Source organism: Balaenoptera borealis (genome assembly GCF_965194805.1).
Source record: "Balaenoptera borealis genome assembly, chromosome: 5".
Classification (NCBI taxonomy): Eukaryota; Metazoa; Chordata; class Mammalia; order Artiodactyla; family Balaenopteridae; genus Balaenoptera; species Balaenoptera borealis.
The window spans coordinates 70,813,133-70,836,524 of NC_138862.1; the positions used below are offsets into that span (position 1 = coordinate 70,813,133).

The following is a 23,392-nucleotide window of genomic DNA, read 5'->3' on the forward strand; positions in this document are numbered from 1 at the left end:
TTAAATGAACGAATGAATGAATACAATGTGCTTTAGAGAGTGACATTAGACACCTCTTTTAAGGAAGCAGAATATGCACTTTTCTACCTTCCAAATTACCATGACAATGACAGAAAAGATGTGTTGTTTATTTTTAAAGTATGAAACTATAGTTATAACTAGAAAGGGAAAAAACCAAGTGCTACTAGCAGATCAGATATTTGGAGAGATTCCTGCAGATGGGCTTGGAGGGGCAAAAAAAAAGCAAGTGATAGAGCAGCCCAGGGCAGCCAAGAGAAGAGCTGTCTTCCAAGGCACTTGAGAAGTTCCAAGTTCAGAGCCAGCGAATGCTAGGAGAAGACATAGACCACAGCAATCATTGGGCATAACATTATCTTGGAGGCTTTATCGTGTAGATGGAAGTAACATATATAGCATAAAAGACTGGAGGGCAGGGTTGGTAAACGCGCCTATGTGATTGTCAAGTTCCTACATTTTACGTTGAAGTGGTACAATATTAACTCTAAACAAACTGAAAATTTTTAAATGTATATTTAATCTCTAGAGCAGCCATTCTCAAACTTGTTGATCTCCAGACCCCTTTACATTCTTAAAAATTACTGAGGATCCCAAAGAGCTTTTGTTTATGCGTGCTACAATTATCAGTATTCACCATATTAGAAACTTAAAGGGAGATATTTTCAAATACTTATTAATCATTTAAACATAATAATAATAAACCCATTATCTGTTAAAATAAGTAACATGTTTGCATGAAAAATAACTACTTTCCCAAACAAAAACATTCAGTGAAAAGAGATGCCTTGTTATACATTTTGCAAATCATTTTAATGTCTGGCTTGATAGAATACAGCTGGATTCCCATATCTACTTCTGCATCCAATCTGTTGTAAAATGTTGTTTTTTAAATACATGAAAACAATTTGGCCTTCCGTACTTCTATAGTTAGAAAAGGAAAGAGTAATTTACTACCACTATTCCATATATGAAAAAAATTCCTGTCACCCAAAAGATAAGAGAATTACACTCAAAAAAAGGTGACAGGGCTTCCCTGGTGGCGCAGTGGTTGGGAGTCTGCCTGCCAATGCGGGCGACACGGGTTCATGCCCCGGTCCGGGAGGATCCCACGTGCCGCGGAGCGGCTGGGCCCCTGAGCCACAACTGCTGAGCCTGCGCGTCTGGAACCTGTGCTCCGCAGTGGGAGAGGCCGTGACGCTGAGAGGCCCGCGCACCGCGATGAAGAGTGGCCCCCACTCACCACAATTGGGGAGAGCCCTTGCACAGAAACGAAGACCCAACACAGCCAAAAATAAATAAATAAATAAATTTATTAAAAAAAAAAAAAAAAGGAAATTGACATTTGTGCATTCAATAGTCATTTAAAAAAAAAAGAAAAAAAAAAAAAGGTGACATGGGATATAAGAAACAGCAGTAGCTGCATATGAACCAGAAGAATTAAAGGGAACTTGAAAAAAATTAAGACTCTATAGCTCAGAAGCAGCAAAGCCTTAACAACTTATGCTTCTGTTTTCTTCTCCATGAGTCTAATAACATCACTTGGTTATTCAGTTAAACACACACATATACATCTTACTATTGTAAATTTATAGTACTATTTATAGGTGTAAAATTTTTATAACCAACTATAACAAACATGGAAATACTCACAATTACAGAAAAATATATAAATTTTATAAACCTTTACAATGTAAAAATAATAATGCAACTAACAAAAAATTCGAAATGAAATGAGAGAAATGGAAGGAAGAGTAAATGTGCCAATGTCCTCTTTTTTCATATCAGGAAGCAATAAGTAAACTGATAATAAACTGATAACTTAGTCTAGAAATTGAGGTATAAATAAATTATTTAAAGTTATAATGATAACCACTAGGGAAAATGAAAACCAGAAACCAGAAACCATTAGTGACTGTCTCTGGGGAATGGTGGTGAAGGAAGAGAGGAAGAAGGCTTTTAATTTTATATAATTCTCTCGTTTAAAAAAAAATTTTTACTGCAGGCATGTAGTACTTCTATGATAAAAATAGTAACATCTTTATTTGAAGAAAAATTTACCACTTTATTAGAAGTATTTGAAAAATAAAATGCTGACCTCAAGTTAGTAATTTATTTATAACTCAACTTCATTTTATGCAGTGAATGGATTCACCAAAAGATGCCTGTGATTTGAATCACATTTTAAATGTACTGGAAATATAGTCTACTTAAAAATAGTGAAGTCTTTGGTAAAATTAATGTCTGTCCCTAACATTTATGTATCTTTTTTTAAAAATTAGAATTTGCCTTCGCTTTGTGTTGTTGTTTTTTGGTTTTGGGGTTTGTTTATTTGTTGGGGTTTTTTTTTTTACTGATAATTGCCTAAAATAAAAAGGGAAAGCTACTCAAAATGAGTCACAGCTTTCTGTTTTAAGTTCTATGAACACTGGGATTCACTTTAGAGCAAATTTATCACCTGGATCAGACATAACTATTTTTGGCTAAATGAGGGTCGCTAGGCTGCCATGGCTTCAAATTCATCAGTGAGCACCTAAATCCTGTAACTGCTGACAGAGACTGTGGATGTGATTTACAAGGTATCTGCAGATTGGGAAAAGAACACCACAGAATTTTTTACACAGATCAGTGGTTTTTACTTCACTATCTTTTTCTCTTTCATTATGCCTATTCATGTAAAGAAGAAAACACTCACACATCAAAACAAAAACAAAAGAAATGTACCCTTCTCCTGAGAAGTGGTAATGACAACAATATCCTACTAGACAGGCATTCAAGCCAGAATAGGTACTACCTCTGGAGACTGCTCATGCCAAGCTATTCTGAAGCACACCACTCTCACTACAACCACCACAGTTTTTTGATGAAGTTATTAAACTCAGAAGGAAAGAAAACAAATTTTAAGAATCAGATTACATTACTACTTGATAATGATTAATGAGCAAAAAGAGATATTGAATTACACTCAATAAGGTAGGTATATTTCTTTAAATCTTACTACACTTATTTGATATTGTTCTATGAATACACATCTATCTAGTATTTAAACTGTTATCCTGAAGAGATATATTTTGGTCAGAGAAAGAATAAAATGAATGGAAAAATAAGCTAAAGTTCAGTTATCCACCCCTACCTATATGAAGCCAGGTTGTTCAACCAGGCCAGACCAGAGTCTAAGCACCACCTAGTGGCTTCTCACTCAAATTACAAGAAAAGTACTTCAGAGTCATTAACACAGCATCTAGGATTCTCCTTGCAGCCCCAAACTATTAAATAATGGCAAGGATGGCATTTTTTCTATAGCTGACCATGGATGAAATATACCCTAAGGCAGTAAGAAATTTTTAAGTCATCTAGTCCATTCATTCATAGCTAGGCAGAATGTATTAATCACGTTTTTTCCTTTCTATATCTTATGACATTATGACTCTTAAAAATCCTGCAGGGGGCTTCCCTGGTGGTGCAGTGGTTGAGAATCTGCCTGCTAATGCAGGGGACACGGGTTCGAGCCCTGGTCTGGGAAGATCCCACATGCTGCGGAGCAACTAGGCCCGTGAGCTGCAACTACTGAGCCTGTGCGTCTGGAGCCTGTGCTCTGCAACAAGAGAGGCCGCGATAGTGAGAGGCCCGCGCACCGCGATGAAGAGTGGTCCCCGCTTGCCACAACTAGAGAAAGCCCTCGTACAGAAACGAAGACCCAACACAGCCAAAAAATTAATTAATTAATTAATTAAAGGTATCCTTTAAAAAAAAAAAAAATCTTGCAGGACTTCCCTGGTGGCGCAGTGGTTAGGCATCCGCCAGCCAATGCAGGGGACACAGTTTCAAGTCCTGGTCTGGGAAGATCCCACATGCCGTGGAGCAACTAAGCCCGTGTGCCACAACTACTGAGCCTGCGATCTAGAGCCTGCGAGCCACAACTACTGAGCCCGCATGCCACAACTACTGAAGCCCGAGCACCTAGAGCCCATGTTCCACAGCAAGAGAAGCCACCACAATGAGAAGCCTGTGCACCTCAACGAAGAGTAGTCCCTGCTCGCCGCAACTAGAGAAAGCCTGCACGCAGCAATGAAGACCCAACACAGCCAAAAATAAATAAATAAAATAAATAAATTTTTAAAAATTAAAAAAAAGAATCCCCCTGCCAATGCAAGGTACACAGGTTTGAGCCCTGGTCTGGGAAGATCCCACATGCCACGGAGAAACTAAGCCCGTGCACCACAACTACTGAGCCAGCGTGCCACAACTACTGAAGCCCGCGCGCCTAGAGCCCATGCTCCGCAACAGGAGAAGCCACCGCAATGAGAAGCCCGCGCACCACAACGAAGAGTAGCCCCCGCTCTCTGCAACTAGAGAAAGCCTGCGCACAGCAACGAAGACCCAATGCAGCCAAAAATATCAATCAATCAATCACTCTTACGGGCCAGGGAAGAGATGAACCTTCCCAGGGCTAACCAGTTCTTATAGATAACAGCTGGCCAGGAGCATGTCTTTCATATGCAAACTTACCAATTCTGAGTATATTCCCCAAGCCACCCCCTTTATCTAATTCTCACACAACGAGCCAGTATTTCTCCTGCCCTAAATCATCCCCAGGCCAGGTGCTAGGAAACTAGAGACCATCTCTATAGCCAAAGCCCACCAGAACTATTCAAACCAGCCAGTCCTAAGCTGTTTGCTCTGCCCTGCCCTGCCCCGCCCTACCCTGCCCTGCCCACCAAAAGCACAACAAAGGCTCTGGCCCAGGCTTTCCCTTCATTCCTGCTTTTGTCTCCTGACCAGAACCTGACACTTCCCCTGTGGCCCTGCATGGCATTCCTCCTTCTCTTGGGAAATGCAAGCAGTAAATTCTTCTTTCAATGGCACTGATCTGTGTCGTCACTCAGTCACCTCTACAAATGAAGATCCTGTGGGTACAAGTGAGACAATCCCACCTAATTCATTTCAGTGAAGAATCACTTTCATTCTAGTTTCTAGGGCACCTTCATCCAGAAAATGTCTCCATTCCACTTTTTACAAATATGAAGCATTTTCAGAGCATTGTCATTTTTGGGGTTGACCTCCTAGGCTAAGTGATACACAGAGCTGTAAAGTGGAAAGGGGTGAAGATAACAGAGAAAGAGCAGGAAACGGTGACAGAGCCCACATGAAAGCTGCAGACTTATCTCAACCCTGAGAGTGGTTTCTGCGCTTTCTTCTCTCCCAGGTTCCAGGACCGTAGCCTCTTTTCTTCTGTCGCCTCACATAGGTGGTTCTGTCTGGGTGCCACTGGTCTTTCACAGTGAAGCTAATAGCTTAAGTCTCCAACACCCTTCACTTGCATTAAGTCCCTCCCAAAGATTACACCTAATTTTGTATTTGTAATTTGTATCCTTTTTACTAAAGAGAATCGCTAAAAACTTTACAAGCTTCATGCCCTATAGAAGCTGGGAGGGTGATAGCGGTCATGGCTACAGGAATCCCAGATGTGAGCCCTTCTCTTCCACCCAACCACCCTGGACCCCAGTTTCCCTATCTGTACAAGAGGTGCTAACAAGACGGTCTTGTCCTAGGTTCCCTTTTCTTTTCTCCTCAGATGCATTCATTTCTCTATATTCTAACAAAGCAATATGCTGTTACCTAGCAAGTGGCTGCCAAGCCTTGCTTTGCATATTGGCTTTTTAAAGATGCTAAAACGGGCCTGAAAAACGCATAGCAAAAATATAAGTCAGTTCGTCACTGTACACTGGCTAATAAGGGCACAGAAAAGAAGAGCAAAGCTTTTGCAATGAAGCCTGAGACCAATGCTCAAAATTATAACCTAAAGATTGACTGCATTAAGATCAACCAGAGCCGTATTATGGGGTCAGGGGGTCATGGGCTTGGTTCCCACCAGGGTCTGCCACTCTTTGTATGTATCTTTGGGCAAGTCATTAAACATCTCTAGGCTTCTTTTCTGACAAGCTAAGCAAGGGGCCTGGACCAGAGGATCTCTAAGGACCACTCTGTCTCTTTTTTCTTTTGAGTTTGAGAGTTATTCGCTGCAATAATTTGTACCCCCTCTGTCCCTTAACATGTTCACTTCCTTCTGCCTCTCTTGCTGGTGCCACTCAGCCTCACAACTCGACCAGACTCTCTTTCTTTCTCTTGCCACGCTGAGCTAACCTAGGTTAAGCCACTGAACTGAGGAGGGGGAAGACAGGGAAAGAGCAAAGGAGAGCACAGAGAAGGGAAAGGCAAGGCAGGGAGTCTGGTGGAGCGGAGTCGTGGTGCAGGGTCAGAGGCGGCTCGCACCCTGGCTCAAACGTGGACCAGATGCCACAGCTGGGTCTGCATCAGGCTTGTTTCTAGGGCGATTAGCTCAGGCCAGCCAGAAGCTATCCCACAGACTTCCTAGAAAAGGGTCCTCACAGACCTACTCCTGCTGGAGCTCAAGTCTCCAGCCAGATAAAGAAGAAAGAATATGAGTTGCACCAGCTAATCTGAGGCTTTGGGTGACCCATTCTCGGGCCACAGCATGACACTGCTTCCCTTTAACTTTTTCTGGAGACTGTCCAACCCTGAGAGAAGGGAAATAGCACATCAGATTAGTGGGAGGCATCCCTTATTCCATCGTTATTAAGAGGTTTCTGTTTTAATATCTGCAACACTAGCTGGAAATCCTGGCAAGACCAGGCACTCAATAAATACCTGGTACACTGAGCTGACTTTTCCCCATTTCCCACGCTAAGAGCGCTGGATCCTGCTGGACTTCAGACTTCGCACAGACGTCTACTTTCCATCTCTCCCTGTCTCCAGCCACCTGCTTTCTCCTGCCAGCTTCATCTTCCTGACACGCCGTGCCTGTCACAGTCCTCTCTGTCCAGCGACTGATGGAGACACGCATGGAATCGCAGGTCGTTAGCCTTCCATTCACCTCCCTCTGGCACCAGCTGCTCCTTAGCTTTCCAGACCCATGTTTCACAAACAGCCTACTCGACTGGGTTTCAATGTGAAATCTGCTTCATCCAATCACTGAACACGCATTGTATTTAGTGCTCACCATGTGACAGGCACTGGGCCAGATCCTTCTGCATATGGCATAAGAACCCTGAAAACCAGGTACGCTCACCCCATCTCGCAGTTGTAGAAACAGACTGCAAGCCCAAGAGTAACTTGCCCAAGGGCCCAGCACATCTAGTGGCACAGTCAGAATTCGGAACCCAGGTTTCCAGGTTCAAGTCCACCACCCAACCACACTGCACATCAATGAAGTGCCTGGGGACAGAGGCTCCTGGAACAAGACTCGTACCTCCACAAGTTCAACAGGTCCTCAAATACACACAGACACACACATTCCCAAACCACTGCAGACCCATCTAGGCCCAGAAAGCACCCCATCTTCCTCAATGGACTGCCCACCCCACATCGTCCATAGTGTCTTGCACAATGTGCCACACTCTGGTTTTGGCCAAGGGGATCATTCCGGACTTGGGACTCTCCTGCCTTAGGTTTTTTACCTGACTTTGCTGTGCTGAGTCATGCATTCATTTGCCAACTGAACCGTCTCATCATCCATATCACCACCTCGTGGACCAAATACATACTCCCCGCATTAGTTTTATTATTAGCCAACATTTACAGACTGCTTTCTATGAACTGAGCGCTACACTAAACATTTACATGAATTATCTCTGTTAATCTTCATAATTCTCTAAGGTATGTTCTATTACTGTAGTCGTTTTATAGGTGAGGATATGAAGCCTTAGCCAGGTGAAGTAACTTGCCCAAAGTCACAAAGGGTTAGAGCCAGTACTTGAACCCAGGCAGCACCATCAACTCTCAGATCTACAGCCTCTTCTCATTTGGTCCCCTTGACCAACACACACACACACACAGAACTACCCCATCTGGTCCTGAGATGAGTAAAGCCAAACCAAGAATCCATTCATTCACCCCTCCACCTAACTCACAAGCATCCCCACTCCTGCCAAATCTCCTGAGAGCTACTTTCCAGTCACAGTGATCAAGAGGAGAGCAGATCTGAACCGAAGGGTTTAGGGTAACACCCCCCACCCCGCCCCACCCAGCCTGTCTTCCCACTGGGCACTGCCTTCTTAGTCCCGTGCTCTTCAGGCCTCAAAGCTCTTAGCAGAATTCCTGCCTCCCAGACCTGGAGTAAAGGGAGAAAAAGTTCATGGGAAACTTCTAGAGGGCCAGCCACTTCAAACATATCAGCCATCCAGCCTGCTATCTGTTCCCATACAGGCTTTGCTCGGGCCACTGGGGCAGGAGGCATAAAGTAGAAAGGATTAAAACCTGGACCTTGGCAATAACTATGCCTAGGTTCAAAGCACCCCCATTTTTCATCTGTCAACCAAAATAATCATATCTACTTCAGAATGTTGTTGTGAAGACTAAACAAGATAATGCATAGTAAATGTTCAGCCCGTAATAAGTTGGTAGTTATTATCATTTTCTTACCCTCTCAGCCTCAGGGATGTGCTTCCCAACTTTACCACTGATACTTCAAGACGTAATACAAAGAGCAGCTCCCCCAATCCCTGACCAGGTGAGTTCCGTTAAGCAGAGCCAACACTGACTGAGCATCTTCCATATGCTGAGCACTAAGGGCAGGGACTGAGGACACAAAAATGAATAAGACATGCCCCTGAACTTCAGGAGTTCACAGCCTCAAGGAAGACAGGAAAGAAACAGCTTACTTCAATGCCACACGGCAGGTGCAGTGACAGAGCATGCTGCCAGAGGGAGCAGGGGAAGCCAGTCAGATCACAGGGGACTGTGGGGGCCAGGGCGAGGAGTCGGAACTGAATTCTAAAGGCAGTGAGAAGCCACTGAAAAGCTTTAAGCAGAGGAGGCAAATGCACAGACTTATGCTTTAAAAAGGGATCACTTTAGAAGAGATGTGAGGAAAGAAGTTAGGAAGGTATGAACAATTCAATTAAGATGTAATACCTTGGACAAACAGTGCAAGGGAGACAAAGGATAGATTCCAAAGATGTCTAGATAATGAACAGCAAAGGCCATGACATTGAACACTGTCTAATCCCTCAATGTTCAGAGATTGAGGGAGAGGGAGATGGAGAGGGAGGTGACGCATAGGCCTTTACATCCATCACTTTAAAAATCAACTCTCGGGACTTCCCTGGCTGTTCAGTGGTTAAGACTCCGCACTTCCACTGCAGGGGGCATGGGTTCGATCCCTGGTCGGGGAACTAAGATCCTGCATGCCGCATGGTGTGGCCAAAATATATAAATAAAAATTTTTTTAAATAAAAATCAACTGTCTCTGAAGACACTCATAGCAATTTAGCTTGCACTAACATTTACTGACCACTTGACTGCCAGGCACTGCCTTAGGTACTTGGAGGGTTCCAGTGACAAATCAGCTGAGAGAGAAGTATCAGCAAAGACCAGCATAGGGGAAAGACACAAGCACAGAGCCTCGGGAATGGTGACCTTTGTCTAGAGGGTGGGGTAAAAGGAGTAAGATGCAGGGGACCAGGCTCGAAACTCAGGCTGGGCCAGACTGTGCAGGACCTAGCCTAAGGAGTTTGAACTCTGAGTGGTGGACACGGGGAGCCATTGAAGGTTTTAAACAGAAAGAGGATCACAGCTGAGCCTTAACAGATCCCTCTCACAGAGATGAAACAAGCGCTCTGTTTTTGGAATCCCTGGAGACAAGGGCCTCACGTTTTCCATCTGGTTACCTTTTTCATGCCTAACACAGTACCCATTATTTAGGAAGTAGTCCACAAATACATGTTAGGGGCATAAACCCTCATGTACAGTCTTGCAAACACAAAGAAAATGCATTGCCAGTATGATGTGAGACTGGTCAAGCTAAATAAATTTTTTAAATAAAATAAAGTAAATGAATCAAGGTTCTCTAAGGGTCCTTGACCACATTCAAAACTTGGCCACCGGCCTTTTCATCCAGGAGCAAACAGCCCTGGGCAACAGTTCTGAAATATCTCTGAGGAGCTATTCCAGGCCTCTAGTCACTCATTCCTAAGCAGATTGAATACTTCAGGGGCTGGATACAAGGAGCTCAGTACAGGATGGAGGATACAGCTCTGGGCCTGCCAGGGCGAAGGGGAGCAGTACCTTTTGCTGAGCACTTGCCACCTGCCAGCCACCATGCTGCCTTTTTCACGTGTACCCATGTACATGAAGAGGGGGTAACTAGCCAGTTTGGATTCCCCCACCAACCCCGAACCCCATCTGCCTCACTAGCCTCTGCCCTTTGGCTCAGGACTCCCGGGTGTTGGACCCTGCTCTCTTGCTATTGTGTGAGGCTATGAGTTGATTCTCTCTCCCTCTGGGGGGCTCATTGCCCCCTGTTATGATGCCAGAAAACCCTCCTACCCCTCTCTATAAAGATGAGAGACATCCAAGGGACAGTAAAAACCTCATGGTTGAGTGATCATTACAGAGCAAAGGCCCTGCGTGCAAGTAGCTTCCTGATAAATGCCTAAGTATGGTTGGTTGGTTTGTTTTTAAGGGGCAGCCACTTCAATTCCATACCTGCATTGAATATTTACTATAGCTAATGATCAGCAGGGAGAGGAGAAAGAAAGAAAGAAAAAACGAAACCTGCAGATATCACAGAATCCAGAAATCTATTTGGCTTCAGCATACATGAGTTTTTCAGAAATAGAATTACCTTCTTACATTGGTTTGATTCAATATTAACAGGAGTTCATACTATCTGAGTCCTCACTCTGTTCATGGAAAACCTCCATGGGTGGGACGGGGTGGGAAGAGGAGTGTCCAGGATTCAAAATCCACTACAAATACCAAAGAAGATTTTTTGCGCACAGATGGTTAGGAATTGGCTGTAACATTTTCTCGATTAAGCTGGCATACCAAAATAAACTTCTGAGATCATTACTTTTAAAATAGTGCACTGTAATGTTTCCATTCAGCTTCCTGCCTGGTGACCTTTGCTCATGACCCCCACACCGCCCAGGCCTACCTGCTGGGCTGCCTCATGGAAGAGTTCCTGCACTTGAGACATCTGGGCCATTCTCCGGAAATGGGGGTCCTGGTAGTCTGGGTGGGGAGACCCCTCTGGAAGGTAAACAGGATTCTGGGTCAGGCTGGCTCCTCCTTCCCTGGATCCTTATGGCCCATCCTTCCTCTATACCAGACAAGGCCCTGGCTGAGGGAGGGACCTTGTTCTGCCTCATCTGGAAACATCTCCTTCCCTCTTTGGTACCTAGATAGATCCCACTCATTCTTCAGAGCCTCCCTGTGCTCAAACGTTGCTGTTCTTTGAAAGCCACAGCTGCCTGCAGCTCTCTGTTTCTCCCTGAGCTCCTTCAATACGGGGGTCAGAGCCAACTGCCTAGCTGCCCAGCCCCTGAGGACAGTTTTACACTCCTCTCCATCCTTGTGAACCCCTTTGTCCAGGGCAAGGGCACCATCGGCTCACTAGGACCGGTTGCAGGTGGTGAAAGACTTACCAAGACCCGCTCCGGAGCCGCAGCACCGACCCTTCGCGTCTGAGTCAGCGCTGGGACCCGCGTCCCTCAGGCACCCCTACTTACGGGAACCCCATACAGCGCAGCGCACGCCCCCTCCAGCCTCGGCCCCGCCCGTACCGAGTTCTCAGGAACCCCTGGGCCCGGCGGGAGGCTCGTGTCCCAGTGGCCGTGTGTAGACGCGCCAGGGGACCGCGAGGGGGTCTACCTGAGCAGGCGGGCAAAGGTGACCCAAGCCGGCCCCCTGTCTACAGGACAGAGCTCCCCGAGGAGAGGAGCCGCTCCGAGACCACCCTGCACACTGCCCACCCACCAGCCGCTCGGCGTCCGCCCTCACCGGTTCCCGGGACGCCCGCTCCTAGCGCTGGGCCCGCCCAGTCCCCGCCCCGCCGCCACGTGGCTGACCAGGTGTGCGCTGCGCGGGTCCCAGCTGTCCCGCTGACGAGGCATCCCGCCCGGGCTCGGGCACCTGGGCCACGACTCTCGGGTCCAGGTGGAGAAGGACGGGGCTGCAGACACTTCCCCTCCCCAAGGGTGGTGCCCGTGCACCCGCCGCCGCCCAGGAGGGCTCCCAGAAGAAGGGAACAGCAATCTTAACACGGGTGGGAAGGGACTGGGCGTGGGGGGGGGTGAGGGTGCGGGGGTGGACTAGGGGGAGGGTCCGCATGCTCTCAAACGTAACAGCCACTGCCTCCACCGCCCTCGACAGCTCGCTCACCGCACCCCCGCTGAGGTGCCCAGCCCTGGGATTAGGGGGACAGGACGCGAGCCTACTCACTGCAGTTGCTTCTAAGGACCTGCGCGTCACACAGCACGCAGGAGTGAGAAAGGCTGGGGAGCGGGGGAGCCCGCGGCTCCCACTGGTCCGCAGCCCCCTGGACAGGTGCAGAAGCGTCTGAACAAGAGACCGTGACTGCGCTCCGGGGATGCCAAAGTGCAGCGGCCACGCGACCAGGTGACCCTCAGACTCGCAGGAAGTGGAATTCTTTTGCCAAGAAAGTGCCCTCGGGCATGCTGAGGTGTGGGGAGGAATTACCCTCGTCACCTTCAGCAATTCCCAGAACCGGCTTGGAGGGGCGGGGAGTGAAGTTAAGGTTTCCAGGGTCCCCGGCTTGCAGGGAAAAAAAGAAATTAACATACAGAGAGATTAAATTATCGCTATTTCCAATCTGGCATATTTCCTAAGCCTGAAATAACTTGCTAGGCCTCCATCTGGGCTTCTGAGAAACAGAAGGGCAGCTGGGAGTACTTCCCACGCCCACATGAGCCTTTGTGTGAAAATCCCTAAAAATAGAGGTTGTTCTTTTAAAAACAAAAGGGAAGGCAAAGCCATGGGAACAGTGACAGAGCCCCAACCTCTCCTGCTCCAGCAAAGGGTTTTTTGTTTTTTGTGGGGTTTTTGGTGTGGAAATATATATAACATAAAATGTGCCATTTAAACCATTTTTAAGTGTACAATTCAGTAGCGTCATTTATATTCACCATTTGGTGCAGCCATAACCGCTATTTCCAAAACTTTTTCATCACCCCAAACTGAGACTCTGTACGCCTAAGCAATAAGTCCCCGCACCCCTCTACTCCCAGACAGTGGTAACCTCTAATCTATTTTCTGTCTCTGTAAATTTGCTTCTTCAAGCCTATCTCACATAAGTGAAATCAGATAATATTTGTCCTTTTTAAGTCTGGCTTATTTCACTTAGCTTCATGTCCTCAAAGTTCATCCATGTTGTGGCATGTGTCAAAACTTCATTCCCAGCAAAGAAGTTTTTAATAACCCATCTCTGTAAGAGGAAAGAACCCCAGGATAAATTACAGATTAGCCACCTGTGAACAAAGCATGGCTAGGTGGGCGTATTACTGGAATCCACTATATGTCCATGTATTACATCTGTACAGAGAGTAGTAGTGCCATCTTTATTATTCACTTGGGGGTCACACATGACACTTTGTTTTTTTGCCTCAAGCTGGTTTCCAGTTTGCTGTCACCTTCTGATGAGCCTCTCTCAAAGTGTCAATGTGAACTTTGAAGAATCCACATTCAATTCCATATCAGCCTGAGCTAAAAACATTAAAAAAGGAAATCAACCCCTCTGTTCATAACCACCTACTTCCTGTCACTCATCATTTTCTAAACAAATGAAAAGTTCCCTTTGAAACTTATGAGCATCTTCTACACCTAAGAACAAATGTTTGATTCTTTGCTTCATGTTAAGGCTAGAGAAGCCTGTCCATTTGCAAAGAAAAAAAGTGTACCCTGCTTAATGTAGATTTATAAAAATGATACTAACTGTAAACAAACAAAAAACCACTCTTAGTGTATCAAAAAATAGCATACTGCATAACCTTTGAACAGAACAATTCCATTTTTAAGATACTACCCTACATGACCTAGTACAAAGATGTTCACTGCATCATTACTTTGTAATAGTTTTTTTAAAATTGTAACATCCTAACTGTCTACTAATAGAAGACTGATTACCTAAGTTATGGTACAGCCATACATACTATGACAACCAGCACTAGAAAGAATTAGGTGTTTTTATATGTACTAACATGAAACTTTGTTCATCACATAATAATGAGTAAAAACAGCAAGTTGTAGAATAATGTTCTTCTTTAAAAAGTGCATATATGTATATAGTTTGTATGGAAAAATACACATCAATTTGTTAATAGTGGTTATCTCTAGGGAGGGGGATTGAGATAGTAAAATGGGAGAGGAAATCTAGTTTAATGTACAAATTCTGGATTTTTATTGAATTTTTCTTCTTACAATGAGCACATGTTATTTTTGGAATCTGAAAAAAAATGAGTAAGAAAATTAAGACAAACAATGTAGTGCAGATTGCATTTTCCAAAGATAACTGCACTAACATATTCCATCCCATATGCTCTTCTTGCAATACGACATTGACATTCCTTCAAAAAGAGATGGGAGTCTGTGTTCCCTCCGCTTGAGCCAGAACGCATCTTTGTAAGTGCCTCAACCAATAGGAGAAATGGAAGAAATGACACTGTTTGACTGCCTAGGTTAGGTCATAAAGGCAGTGGGGAGTCCATCTGGCTTCCTTGCTCTCGGAACACTTACCCTTGGAATTCAGCCACCATGTTGTGAGGAAGCCCAGGCCACATGGGGAAGCCACATGTTCCACCAGTAGCCAGCATCAACTGCCAGACATGTGAGTGAAACAAGCCTTCAGACAATGATTCAAGTCCCCAGCCTTAGATTCTTCCAGCTGAGGTCCCAGACACTGCAGAGCAAAGACAAGCAGCCCTTGCTGATATCTGTCTGAATTCCTGACCACAGAAACCATGAGAGATAATAAATTATTGTTGTTTTAAGCCACTAAGTTTTGGGGTAATCTGTTATTCAGCAATAAATAGCAAATACATAGTACATCTAACCAAGGTAAAAAATATTTTGTTTCCTTTCATAGTATTTTTAGTTATTTCAAATCGTTCAAAATTACTGTTATTGCGGTACCACTATATAAAAAAAATCATAATGTTGTTCTTAAACTCACCTCTTTTTTCTATTCAGGAACGACTCCAGCTAGAGCCGAAGCCCACAATAGTGAGGTCGTTGCCCTGTGTGTCTTACCCTGCTCAGCTGCAGACGGAAGATCCTTCATTGCATTCCTTTCCAGTGGTTGGTGCTGGGAATTGCCTTCTGTGTGAAAACTGGAGAAGAGACCATGTCTTGAAAAATGATCTCATTTGTCAGAAAGTCTGAACCCTGGGGAGGGATCAGAGCGTGGACAAAGTCCAAGAAATAGAAATGTGAAAACAGTTTGAAAACATTAGATCAGAATGTAAATATGTATAAGTACAAAAACATATCTCACAGCCTATGCCGTAGAACCAGAGTCAGAAGGGCCACAAAGAGTGGGTCAGCTAGTCTGGTGGTCCTCTCCTAGGCTGTACTTTACAATCACCTGGTGTAGTTTAAGAAAATACCCGAGTCTGGGGTGGGGCCTGGGCATCAGTATTTTCTTTAAACTCCTCAGGTGATTCTAAGGTACAGCCAAGGTTGAAGACTATGGAATTTCTAGCTCAATCTTTTTTTTGTTTCTTTTTTTTCCCCTTCTCTAAAATACCTGAGAGAGAGCATACATCCTGTCCACATTGGTGTCTTACTCCAGTTATATAATCTTCAAGGACAAGGAGAAAGCATGAAATATATCACTCAGAGAACACAGGTAATATAAAATACATATATTTTTTTCTTTTTAGTTGGTCATTATGATGCACCTCCCTGGGGCATGCCTGCCTATCTGAAAAATCACAGATATTTGGCACACACTCAGAAAAGTTTGCTGGCTCTGAGGAGAGTCAGGATTTGAACCTAAACCAGGTTTAGTTCCAATACCAGCCTCTCTCCTGTACACAATACAACTTCTCTAATCCAGGTGAAGAGATGAGGCAGAAAAAGATTTTCCTTCTTCCTGGACTTTAAAATGCTTTTCCAAGAACCCCAGATCCAAAAAGGAAGTCAGTCAGAAGGGCTGTCAGGTGTTACTGGGAGTTGGAAGGGGGTGAATCAGGAGATGCAAACCTGATGGAGGTACCAGCCCCTCACACAGCCTGAGAGCTCTCCATTCCCAGAGAGGTGGGGAAAGGACCCTGGGAAGACAAGCCTTGCTCTGGCTTCCCTGGTTGGGCTCAGCAGGGAGGGAGGGGCCGACAATGTCCTGCTGCCGGTGTCCCCCAGCTCCTGTTGAGCAGGTTTCTCCTCCAGGATCTAAGCTATTTGTTGACTCTGGGGGTTTGCCCTCAGACAAGAGAAAGTCATTCTCCCTCTATCAGCCACCTGGCATCTGGCATGAGCCAGGACCTGGTGGGACCATGAGAAAATATGGGTTGCAGAGAGAAGCCTAATGAACAGGGTACAGTTTATTTTATGGATGACGGTGGCAGCCTTACTGAACTGCGACAACAGTGCAATTAGCATTCAGCCTTTGTTTGAATATCATATACGTAAGACCCAATCACAGACCTTCAAGAGTCTAGATGAGAAAATTTAGGTCTGAATTTGAGTCCCGGATCTTCTCTTCCACTATGTGACCTTGTCCAAGGTGTTTAATGTGTCTCAGCCTCAGTGTCATTTGTTAACACAGAGTTAATGATAAGACCTGTCAAGCCTACCTGGCAGAGTTGTTATGAACCCTCTAGAATTTGCTGGGGACTGAAATCCAACTCAGCTATCTGTTGTGTTCAAAATCCACTCTCTTTCTTCCCATTTTGAAATTCACATGACCAGTTTTCTGGTCCCACAGCTGCTATCCACAAAGCCTCAAACTCCCTGGCAGTGCTTCTTCTACACCACCTGCAAGCTCTCTTGGCATCCTCAGGTGTAACTCATAGGGCCTGGATGCCCTCTTTTAACTATATTCTCCAGACATCTGTTGATCACCAAACTGTGCCCAGTGCTGATATACAATGGGGAGCAAGATGGCTCTGGACAAGCAGGAAATCAAATCAAATTCCCACGCTAATAAGCAGATCATTACAAACAGCCAACCATGCTACTAGGAAAGAACTGTACAGGGTGGTCCAAGACTCAGGGTGGCACAAGGGGGAGGGTGGTTATGACCTGATCAGGGAGACCAGGATAGGCTTTTCTGAGAAAGTGATGCTGCAGCTGAAATTGGGGTGGGGAGGTTAATAGAGAAAACTGTGTCGGTGGCAGAAAGGGTCATAACCAAGTATGAGAGGCTGAAAGCAGTTCAGTAGTGAAAGCAGAGGATGAGAGGCTCACTGCGGGTGAGGCGCGGGCTAATGGCTGCGGAAAACCATGAGGGCCAAGGTGAGAGCGTAGTATTTACCCAAGTAGCAACTGAGACACTTCTGAAGGTTTTGTGCATGGCGTTAATCTGGAGAAAGTACTGGAGGCCATCAAGACTCGTTGTGCAGAAACTTGAAGGAGCCTGGGCAAGACTTGAAGGTAGCTTGGGCTGTGGTAGTGATAAAGGGAGGGGGGGGGTTCAAAAGGATTTGAGAAATATTAACAAGCCCTGCCTCCATGACTTGCCAATCTGATCGATTAGATCATAGAACATTGATTGGGCCACACCCAGCAGTGAGTGAGGTCATTTTGCATTAACAGGTCACACATGTGGACCTGGTTCTTTGTTCCTATGCAACGAGGGTGAGGAAAGGGCTGGGACTCACTTGCTCATTGATGAAGTCCTGGCTGTCCTGTTTCTTGCTCTTCTCATGTATTGAGATGTTCTCATTTCTCTGCAGTCAGAGCATTGTTAAGGTGCCAAGGGGAAGGAAATGGCCCTGGGGCCTGTAGTCCCGGCCACGTCCTCTGGCACATTTCTACATGAGGGTATGGGAAACAGGTCTAGCACGTGAAGAAGATACCTTGTTTCCTACTAGCCACTGATCCTTGTGTGCATCTCCTTTGCGGATTTTGTTAGAAGTCTGTGGTTGAGTGCAGAAACCCATCATTTCCAGGCTCCCTGATCATAGCATCATCTTAACGCCATCAAATCTCCACCACCATTTCTAATATCGTCACTGCTAACGCCTCTATTACCCCATAACATTGTTCATTCATTCACTCATATCTGCTTATGTGTGAGGCATGGTTCTATATTCTGTGAACAAAATGCCCTCAAGGAGCCTACAAACTAATCCAGGAGTCCCACAGTCTTTTCCTGATAAAGTTTTTGAATTCTCCTGAAACATTAATACTAAAAAACATTTATGATAAATAAATCTAACTTGTATGAAAGGCCGGGCACCACATACCATCAGTCAGTTGTTCCTGGTTGATGTATACCTGTTACGGCACATGCCATACGGCCATTCAGGAGGAAGAAAACAAAGGAGATAGCAGAGAATAAACAGAAACGGTGAAAGAAGAATAAATGTAAGATGAAAAGGTGAGTGAGCAGACCCATCGCATCCACACAGACACGCGTCCCTCCCTCCCGCCTGGTGAGGCTGGCTACAGTGCTCCGATCTTATTGTCCACGACTCTGCTTTGGCCACACGGGCAGCCAGGTCCCTGCTCACAATTAACCAATAGCTTGGGATTCAAAAGTTCAATATATTCTTGCTTTTGTAAGATGATTTTTTCTTCCTCTGCAAGTCTACTGATTTTCTCATTCACAGCAACATATGCCGCTCTCCATCCCTCCCAGGGTCTCAGATAATGGAATCATAAATTTACAAAATTTATGTCATTTCCACCTCACTAACTAGTTATTCTTTGCTGGTCAATTAAATCCAGACAGACAGATCCTATCACATCTTCTTTAATCTTTTGAAAGATATTGTCAGCAAGTCAGGAATTTACTCCATGTGCTGCTTTACATGAAATGAAGCTTCCAACATTTGTCCAGTTCTGCTCTATTTTGCCTTTGTGCTACTTCTAAAATCTAAACTAGGGAATATTTGTTTGTGCTTTTGTAAGTTTACAAATTATCTCAAATGATTTGATAGTCACAGCAACTCGCATAGGGGTTTTTATTATGCCAGTCTTACAGATGAAAAAAACACTGAGACTCGGGAAAGGTAAGTGACTTGTACAATGTTACACAGAAAGATCAAGGTAGAGCCTTGCTTATTTCACTGCTCCTTATCTGCCCATGCAGAATATTACCAAACTATACGCCTGCTGTCTCACAATCATCCTCAGCAAAATCACACACAGCTTATTTAAAGCTGTCCCATGCAGCACTGGTTATGCTGCCTTTTGAGTGCCATCACCCGCTCCCAAATCCTGGGGGCCAACTCCACGAACTGCACGGGACAACTGCTCTCAGCCAAGGCCTCCTGTGGAGCCCTAAGTTGTTCTGAACTCATTTACTCAGTTGTGTCCTCTTCCTAACATTTAATTTTGTGCTCTAGCAATCAGTCTTAACCCTCATATTGCCACTGACAAAAGCTACAAGAGAGCGCTGGAGTTCCCACAAAGAAACGAAGGAAAACTACTGTATTGGAGGTTTAAAGATAAATTTTACAGCGGCCTAAACACCTTGAAGGAAATGGCTAAGGAAAAGAGAATACCGGATAATTAGAAGCTAGTGGAAGTTATTTGACATAAAGAGTATCATAATCACATCTGGGAGTACTGACTAGTAGTGTATGATTTCAATATATTTAAAATAATATTAATACAGTTTCATGAAGACTGTGCTAGAATTAGTCATTCTAATTGGTTCTCCTACTTCTGGGAAAGAATCCTCCAGCATCCATTTCCAAACCCCCAACGAGGGGTAGGTGATTCTCTCGTGCATTTTTACCCTCAGGTTTGTGAATCCCTACAGAGTATTAATCTTCCATTTCTGTAATAGGTCAGTTCCTTCTGAACAAAGCCTACTATCTCATTTCCACAGCCCATGTTTGAATCCTATTCATAAGTTTGATATTTTAATTAGGGGATAATTTTTACGACTGTAATTTTTACCACTGTATTTGTATATATTTTCTGTCTTCTGGAACCAATTTATTAAAATTGTCTAGAAAACTATTCTAAAATAAGAAACACTATTACTTACCCATTTGTTGAGGAATGACATATAAATGACTCAGCACAGCGCCCAACACATCTTAACACTGAATATTTGCTTTAATAACCTAAAGTACAGTCCTGCATCCTGCAATTGATACCATCCTGCAACTGATACCTTTCAGATGCTCAAATAAAGACACTAGTAGCCTCAACCACCTAGTATTTGCATCTAGCACAAAGCCTGTTACTAAGTAGGTGATCCATGCTGAATACCATGCCCCCACAAGTAAGGATTCAAATCAATAGAAAACACAATTACTATCACAGATAATACATTCTTTGGGCCCCTTCACCACCTTGACACAGGCATCATAGTTTCAGAATCTTATTAACAATGGGATAAGCTAGGAAAAATTAAGAAAGTTATAACTTTGAGTTCATCTGTATAAATTGATAAATATGCAAAGGCTCAAATGTTCTCTACTTCACAATTCAAGTCCATTTCTAAACTTGAGTTTTCCCAGTAGTTTGAAAAATCACTTTGAAAATGTCACTCTCATTTACAGTATCACATCCCAGCTCTTACTCGTATGCATATACAACTGCATGAGTGTGTTCGTAAAATGTTACTATAAATGTCCTTTTAAGGACATTTGAAAATGATAAAAGAACTAAAATCATGAGACTCAAAATTTACCTTTAGTTCACTTAAAACTCTTCTGCTCCATTGATTCTTTATCCATCAAATGTATATAATTTATTCCAATACCATCATCAGTTTCATCAAAGTGGAGGGAAAAATTGCCAGCACTCTGAAAAACAATTTTTAATTCCATCCAAACGTATAATCATCAAAATCTTCATACTCCCTTTGTGCATGATAAATTGTCAAGTAAGACTCAATAATGTAACATTAATTCAAATGACTTCAATTTTTTCTGTAATCTTCAGAAGGTGGGAGAACTATCATGTAGAGTATCTCACCACTCCTCTCCCTACCATTCCTAATCATTCAAGAAAAAGTGTGATCTAGAAAATGGGTTAGTAGACTATAGGTGGTATTATTATGTATAATTGGTTAAAGCACCATGCTAATAAAGTCAGGGTCCTAGGATTAATCTTTGCAAAAGCCAGTTAGTTTCTATTTGTCCCAAGGACCCAAACTGCACCCCTAGCTGCAGACAGCTTTCTTACAATGTGTCCCACTGGTCACAAAATAGGGAGGGGGGACTGGCAAGGAGGTAAATGGATGAAAACAAATCTTCATTAACGGGGAAAAAAAAAAAAATTCCCATGTATGATGCTAATTGAATCTTATCTACAAAGAAAAAAAATCATATATGTTCTTCTGCCCTTATTCTTGGCTCTATGTTCAGTTTATCTCAAGTCTAAAATACTGGGTGACTAACACTTGACTCCTGTATTTTAGAACTGCTTAATAAATAATGTTCTGCACAAAGCTACAGTAAAGGCCCTGCTAACTGTTAACCCAATTTGTGTAACAAACTGTTCATTCCATATAGACATCCTTTTTCCCTTTTTAATATTGATCTTTCCACAGTTTTAAAGTATTTTCCATTAGTTATTTGGTTCAGAATATTGTGAAAAATTCAGCTAGGAAATTATTCATAAAACTGTATTCTGATTTTATTTTTCAAACAGCCAGTGTCCACATTTAAAATGCAGAATTTGCAAATATAAATTATCTAATAATTCAATTAAAAATAAAACAAAAACAACTTCCTTTAGTATCATAATACATAAAATGGTATTATAAACTCCAAATGGCAAGGTTAACTACATGACAATAATGCCAGAAGCTGTGAAACTCATTAAACCTCTAAATGAATAGGTCAGTTTAAAGAACATTTCTGTGTTCCATGATTATGCATGAAACAAACTTTCATTGTATTATAAAGGCTCAGCAATTCATTCAGCATAATACGGGGTCAAGCAAAATTTTATTTTTACAATGACAATAAAAAACGCATTTAAACAACAACAAAAAATCCTCCCAATTGTTTAAAAAAAATTCTGTTTGGAGGGTAAAATGTATTTTAAAATATATTGACTTACTGAATTTCAATTGCCAGGCTGCTGACTACCAATGTGAAAGTTTGTATTTAAAAATATCACAAATATCTTTTCATTTGACAGTGAAAATTTCAATGTGATAAGTTTCATTGCAAAGCAATTTTCACCTGAGTAGACTTTGAAATTTAGTGCTCATATATTTGAAGGGGAGGTGGGGAAGGAAAGACCCACTTGTGTCAGATACTGAGTTTGTAGTTCTTTCACACTGATTTCCCAGAAGGCTGAAGAAACATCGGCTATGACCTTTCAGGACATACATGATGCTCCCCTTTTTCCTATAAATTTGTTCTGGCATTGTATGAATTCCCAGTATCCATATTTCCACTTAGTTACCCACTCAAGCATAGCAACCCAATTCATTCAATTCTATACAACAGTGTCTATATTATGTACATGTTTAATTATCAATAGGAAATAGAAAATAAAATTTACAGTGATTGAGAAAGGGTCAGAAAATGGGATAGGAAAAGTAATACTGTATATTCAGAATATCCTATTATCCTACCAGTTTCAATGACAAGGTTTTTCCTTTATTAGTTGAAATACAAAGAAGGCATAGGGGATCCCAGGAAAATAACACTATATATCAGAAAATTCAACGTGCTCCACCATCAGGATTTCCATTACATTTAATTTCTTCTGTACAATTTTTATAAACTCGTTTTTCTTTTCAAAATCATCAGATTTCCAGATTAAATTCAGCACTACACAGTATGCCCTTGAAGTAAAATGAGGTTACCTGCTTTATTTGGATACCAAGTTCCCTTCCAGACAGCATTAAAATAAAGACAAGTAAGACTACACAGATAAAATCCAGTATAATTCAAATCCAACAATGAAAAATTTCCCCCATATTGTTGTAAAATTCTCTCTACTGAAATGCTCTGCTACAATAATAAAAAGCATACATTACATATAAAAGATACCAGTGTACTAAAAAGTGACAGAAGTGGACTAGCAAATCCTTCAAAGCACATTATATAAATGACTAGCATTTAAAAACATTTTTCCTATAAAATGTAGGTCATATACATTTATAAATTGGCGGTTTTATTTCTAAAGCAGTGATGTGTGTGTTCAAATAGTTAGCTGTTCTGTACAGTATAATATCTACTCAAATCAAACTACAATAGGTTTGTCTTTCTTTGTATTGAAGTTGAATAAATTCATCTGATCAGCTGAGAAATCAAGGTTGAAAAATAAGTCTCTAAAAATCAAAGTAGAAAGTTTAGAATTATTGAAATGTAGCTATGAAATATGAAGAGAACTACTTCACAATGGAGCTGAAGTCACCTCAAAACTTATGGGCTTGAATCTAAAACAGAAACAAATATTAAAATCCAAAGCAAAC

General features: G+C 43.0%; 1 protein-coding gene across 13 annotated transcripts in view; it reads right to left on the reverse strand.

The window, feature by feature from the left end:
• The window catches only part of SLC12A8 (solute carrier family 12 member 8), a 142,997-nt gene extending 120,711 nt beyond the window's left edge, over positions 1 to 22,286 (reverse strand). For 3 of the 13 annotated variants that reach the window (XR_014244747.1, XM_082392289.1, XM_082392294.1), the window contains exons 1-2: positions 12,259 to 22,286; positions 10,973 to 11,067 (exon numbers count right to left, since the gene is read on the reverse strand). Coding sequence is in view for 10 of the 13 variants with exons in the window: in XM_082392289.1 (XP_082248415.1) it covers positions 10,973 to 11,067; positions 12,259 to 12,618 (455 nt within the window). In the remaining 3 variants the exon portion in view is untranslated. Of the gene's footprint in view, positions 1 to 10,660; positions 10,785 to 10,972; positions 11,068 to 11,817; positions 11,836 to 11,885; positions 11,997 to 12,258 lie in introns of those variants that run through there. The other 10 variants (XM_082392300.1, XM_082392299.1, XM_082392291.1 and 7 more) reach the window with 9 other exon arrangements.
• Positions 22,287 to 23,392: the final 1,106 nt, after the last annotated feature.